This window comes from Malania oleifera, chromosome 12 (assembly GCF_029873635.1).
Source record: "Malania oleifera isolate guangnan ecotype guangnan chromosome 12, ASM2987363v1, whole genome shotgun sequence".
NCBI lineage: Eukaryota > Viridiplantae > Streptophyta > Magnoliopsida > Santalales > Ximeniaceae > Malania > Malania oleifera.
Window position 1 is genome coordinate 85,468,686 of NC_080428.1, and position 5,645 is coordinate 85,474,330.

Consider the following 5,645-nt stretch of genomic DNA (forward strand, 5'->3'; position numbering starts at 1 on the left):
AATCCGAATCGAAATCGCATCGAAAAAATGATTAAGCAATTTTTCGGTTCTACTTAGTTTGATTTTGCGGTTTTGTTTGGGTTTTCTTATTTTTCTCGCCCGTACAAATTTTAAATTATTTTGTGTCTCATTGTATTTTTTTTACTCAAATATATGTTTGGCAATTAAAATTTATTTATCAAATGCATTGAAAAGATATTTTTAAGTCATTCTAATAAGTCATGGTTACGACAGCAAAATTTCTTATTTATAATTAAAAACTGCGAGCAAATAAAAATATCAAATAAATTTTAAACTTTATTTTTAATAGTTCTATAGCGAGCGAACCTAGGGCGTTTTCCTCGGAGCAATTGCTCCCCCGTCGTAAAAATCTCCATATTATATTACATATTATATTAATAATAATACTCTAAACATTATTTTAAAATATTATTCTCGATATTTTAAATCTAATTACCGAGATAACCCCTACAAAGATTTAATAAATTTTTATAGAATCGTGTAAACAACATGTGATTATTTTGTACTTTAAAATAGACAAAAATGGCCTTCCCAATATAAACAAATAAAAGGCACTTTGTTTTTTCATCTTCATAAATTTATTAGTATACTTTAAATTTAAAGTAAAGCACTTGCATAATTCTAAAAAAAAAAAAGGTTATATTTTAAAATTCACAATGAATTTCTATTTCCATAAAAGGAATGAATTTCTATTTTCATAAAAGGAATACATGTTAACAATTAATTGATCTCATGTTTGAGATTTAAAATTTTCAATTTTACGCTGAAATTTTTAATAAATTATTGTATAAAACTATATTAAATTATACTTAAAATATATGAATTAAAACAAGAAAATTTATTTTTAAAAATGTGGTTTTTAAATTCTGAATATGAATTTAACTATTGCAAATAAAAAATAAATGTATTTTTTTAATGTCTATTTTATTTAGATTTACAGGAGAGAGAGAGAGAGAGAGGGGTGAGAATTTATATTATTTAAAAGGGGAGAAGAGGAGAAAGGGGATTTTCCCATTTTATGCGGCCCATCTTGAAAAGTCGGTAGGGAGTCAAAAGTGAACCCACCCACCGCACGGACACGTTTTTGCTTTTCTAAGGACCAAAAAATAAACAAATAAAGCAAAACAGAGAAAACAGAGGAACACAAAAAAATAAATAAATAAATAAATAAATAAATAAAATCAAACTCTGTTTTCCAAAATTTTCAACAGGAACCTAAAGAAGCTTGGCGACTACAGTGAAGAAAGTCATCAAAACCTAGGTCTTTTCCATGTATCCTTCCTCAATTTCTCTGTTCTCCTTTTCTTTTCTTCTCTTGGTAAACTCCATCAATAGCAGAGGCCCCATCTCGCCCCTGTTATCACACTAATCCCCCAAAATCAAACATGGCGGAGGACGCTCCTAAGCCGGCGGAGATCAAAGATTTCCAGATTGTGGTTTCGACCAAAGACGACGACGGAAATGGAAACAGTAACACAAATAAGAAGCAGCTCTTGGGGCCCAAGAGGAGTTCAAACAAGGACAGGCACAAAAAGGTGGACGGCCGAGGGAGGAGGATAAGGATGCCGGCGCTCTGTGCGGCCAGAATTTTCCAGTTGACGAGAGAATTGGGTCACAAGTCCGACGGAGAGACAATCCAGTGGCTGTTACAGCAGGCGGAGCCGTCGATCGTGGCGGCCACTGGCACCGGGACGATCCCGGCGTCGTTTCTCGCGGCGTCGGGGTCATCTGTTTCGGAACAGGGGGCCTCTGTTTCGGTGGGACTGCACGCAAAGCTGGAGGAGCTCGGATCCGGAATTGGGTCCCTGAGTAGGGCCAATTGGACCATGATGAGCGCGAATTTGGGCAGATCCCATTTGTGGCCCTCCGTGACCGGGTACGGGTCTGGGTTCGTTCATGGATCTAGTGCTCCGCCTGCGTCAAATTTGGGAGTCGAGACCTCTAGCTTTCTGCAGAAATTGGGGCTCCACGGGTTTGAATTCCAGAATATGAATCTGGGTTCTGTAAATTTTCCAACGATGCTGAGTGGGAACGGTAATCAGCAGCTGCCGGGTTTGGAGCTCGGGCTTTCTCAAGATGGGCATGTTGGGGTTTTGAATCCGCAAGCTCTAAGTCAATTTTACCAGCAGATGGGGCAGAGCAGGGGAGCTGGTAGTTCTCTGAATCATCAGCAGCAGCAGCAACAGCAGCAGCAGCAGCAATCTGATAAGGATGATTCTCAGGGGTCAAGGAAGTGAGTGGAGTTGAAAATTGAGAAATTAAGAAAGGGGTTTTGGAGGGTTTTGGGTATAATGGGAAAAGGAGGTGATGAATGATGGATCTCTTATATATGGTGAATTGTTGGGTGTGCATGTGAGAATTAGGGTTTAAGGGAGGTATTGAATTCATTTTTAAGCAGTGTAGAGTAGACAGCACAGTAGCACAGTAGAAAGAAATTTTTGCTGCTGGGACTGCCACTAGTTTAGCTCCTCTGCAGGTTTATTAATTAAACCTCCGATCACATGTACTCTCTCTCTCTCTCTCTCTCTCTCTCTCTGTGAAAAATGTACTGTGAATATAATAATAATGCCATGGTTTCTGACTTCTCCATGTGCAGGGTGGAGTGGGAAGAGGGCAGGGAAGAGGAAAAATGCTTGGATTGCTTGCTTACCTTTTTTAGTTTTCAATTTAGAGGTGTGTTTGTTTGAATCTCTGTTTTTTTTTTCAAGTATTTGAATGGAGTGGTGACTAAATGTGCTTGCTAGTGATATTGATTTTCCAGTTGCTGCTCTCGACCCAAATGGAGAGGGGGAGGGAGAGGGAGAGAGAGAGAGAACCCTAAATAAGAAAATCAAAAAGCCGAATAAACAAGCAGAGAGATCTTATTGTTATGGTGTTTTTTTTTTCGGTTGTGAACAGAGGCTCATTTAGGTTCAGATGAATTGCTCGTCCTTGAATGTCTCTGCTTTTCTCTATGAATTTTTACTTGTCATTCTTTCCAGTGGTCCCAAATTAAACAAATTGATCTTGCTAATTAGAGCCAGTGCAAAATGAGAACATGTTCCCTACTCTTTTGGTACTTGGTACTCCTAGTTATGAACAATGTGTTTATTCATGTCATTAATTTTTTTTAACTTTTTATTATGTTTGAAAAAATTTTAAAAATTAGATGTTAATAGTTTTCAATTGTTTTGTCAACGACCTTAATACTTTAATATTAAGGATTAATTTTCTGGGATTTAGTTATTTATTTTTTTGCATATTTTTTGAATTAAAATTAAATCTCTCGATAAATTTAAAACCTAATAATTGAAATAAAATTACTCATAATTTTTTTAAAAATTTTTTGAAAATATAGAAAAAAAAAATCCATTTAAAATTTATTTTAAAATTTTTAATTATTATGGATAGTAAGACTGTTCTTACAAGCACTAAAAAATAAGTTTTGAAATATCATAATTAAGTAAAATAATTCTAACAATTCTAATCATATTTTTAAAATTATTATTTGGCAAATGAAAAACGGGGCATTCGCTCAATTCAAGTTTTTTAGTTTTTTCATTTTAATTAAACATGTCATTTTTTAATTTTTAATTTTTTTATCTTTAATTTCTAGCTTTTATTTTTATATAATATCAAAGACCCTCTTAGTCAGTGACTAACTTCAACTAGCTTATGAGAAAAGAAATATAAGTTAAAATTAGGTAGCTAAGAATGAAGGATATGTTTTTCACTTTTTCACTGTCTCCAGTTTGTGGATACAATGGTGAAAGAGGTAGCTAGCTAGTGTCAACTCAGTTGGGAGAAAAGCATTTATATGTATTCTCTTTTAGGGGGAGCCATTGCCATTTGAAAAATGCTAACACCATGTTTGTCAAATGGCTTTGATTTAAAGTTGTATTAGATTTTATTAAAATGTAATATAATATTATAATGGAATTTGTCTAAATTTACTCAAATTCAAATTCATACTTCCAAACACTACTTAAAGATCACGAGACCGTGACATCAGACACTCACGTGACAGGAGAAGAGAGGAAGAAAAGGCTTGGCAAGTCATGTGTATTGTTCTCTCTTGTTGTCATGTTGACATCTGATTGTGATAAACAGCATGGCCCAGGGCAAATTGGGCCGCCACTACCAAATTAATCAGGAGTTAGGCAAGCCCATTTAACCTGGTACCCAAATCATGGGCTAAATGGGCCGAGGATTGGTGGGCCTGAGTTGGAGCAATTTTAAGATATTGTAACGCGTGGTCCAGTGGAGTTAATCCTTGGACGGTTGGGCCTCAAAATTTCTTATACAGAGGAGAACTTGTTTTGGGCCTGAGGAAATGGGTTACTAGGCCCATGCAAAGGGTGTTGGCCTGTTGGGTCAATTTCCATTGGACTCGAGAAGATTTGGGGTGCAACTTCTTCTGATAGAACACTTTTCGAATAAATGCCGGGTTTTGTTTCGATCGATAATTTTGTGAGGAAAAAAAAAAAGAAATAAAGGAATCAATTTTTTTTTTTGTTTTTTTGATGTCCAATGCTATTGAAAATTTTAAAATCGATTAATTGCATAAAATAAGAATTTTTTGTTAATTTATTATATTTTTTTCTCAATATGGCTGATAATCAAATTGCTCGAACAAGAACAAAAATATTTTCTCATTGTTTTTACCTTTTATTTAATGTTTTTCAAATTTCAAACCGCTGCTCAACGCAAAGTGAAAACCATACAGTTATTTTGACTTATTTTTTTATTTAGTTACACGTCATTCTATCCTTATCGCATTAAAAAAAATATAATTTTGTTGATTAAAAAACCGACACCTCTGGACACGTGGTATGTCAATAAATAAAAAATAAATTGAACAAAAAATTGGGGTGGGACAAAAAAGAAATATGAAAGCAGAGGTGGGAATTTGGTTCAACGGACAGCAAAAGTTGAAATTGGAATAATTAAAACAAAATGTCATGATTTTTTATGACAGAGCAAAGACTCTGTTTGGCACCAAACAATGCCTACTAATTCCCGCGCAAATTTTGCCACCGAATCAGAAATGGAAAAAAAAAATTTTTTTTTGTCACTCTTAACTTTTAAAATGTAATTATTATATTTGGTCAGTAACATGAAATGATTGTAGGAAATCAGTTCAATTTCTTATCAGCATTTGGAATTCTTCAATGACTTTTATATTGGAATGAAAAACAACAATAAAATCAAGTCTTAGTGCGACTAAGTAGGGTCGGTTATATGAATTATTTTCTACCAATTTATGCAATTATAAATAGATTTAAGGATATTAAATTCTTACTTACTATCTCTTCCCAAGTTATTTTAGGTCTACCCGTACCCCTTCTACTGTCTCCCATAGTAATTAAGTTACTCTTCCTTATAGCTGCACTATAAGGCCTACGTTGCAAGTGTCAATACCATCTGAGTTGTCCCTCTCTTATCTTATCTTTTATAGGAGTTACACCTAACTTACCACGAATATGTTCATTAATTAATTTATCTTTCAGGGTTATACCACTCATCCATCTAACCATTCTTATTTTGGCAACTTTTACTTTTTGGATATTATGTTTCGTTGTCCAACATTCCGATTCATATAGCATAACTGGTCTTATAGCTGTCTTATAAAACTTTTCTTTCAA

At 34.3% G+C, this 5,645-nt stretch overlaps 1 protein-coding gene across 1 annotated transcript; it reads left to right on the forward strand.

Moving 5' to 3' along the window:
- Positions 1-1,021: 1,021 nt before the first annotated feature.
- Positions 1,022-2,768, forward strand: LOC131144819 (transcription factor TCP20-like). Its single transcript, XM_058093705.1, has 2 exons — positions 1,022-2,524; positions 2,618-2,768. Exon 1 carries the CDS (start codon positions 1,407-1,409, stop codon positions 2,256-2,258), a length of 852 nt encoding a protein of 283 aa, XP_057949688.1. The 5' UTR covers positions 1,022-1,406; the 3' UTR covers positions 2,259-2,524; positions 2,618-2,768.
- The last annotated feature ends 2,877 nt before the right edge of the window (positions 2,769-5,645 follow it).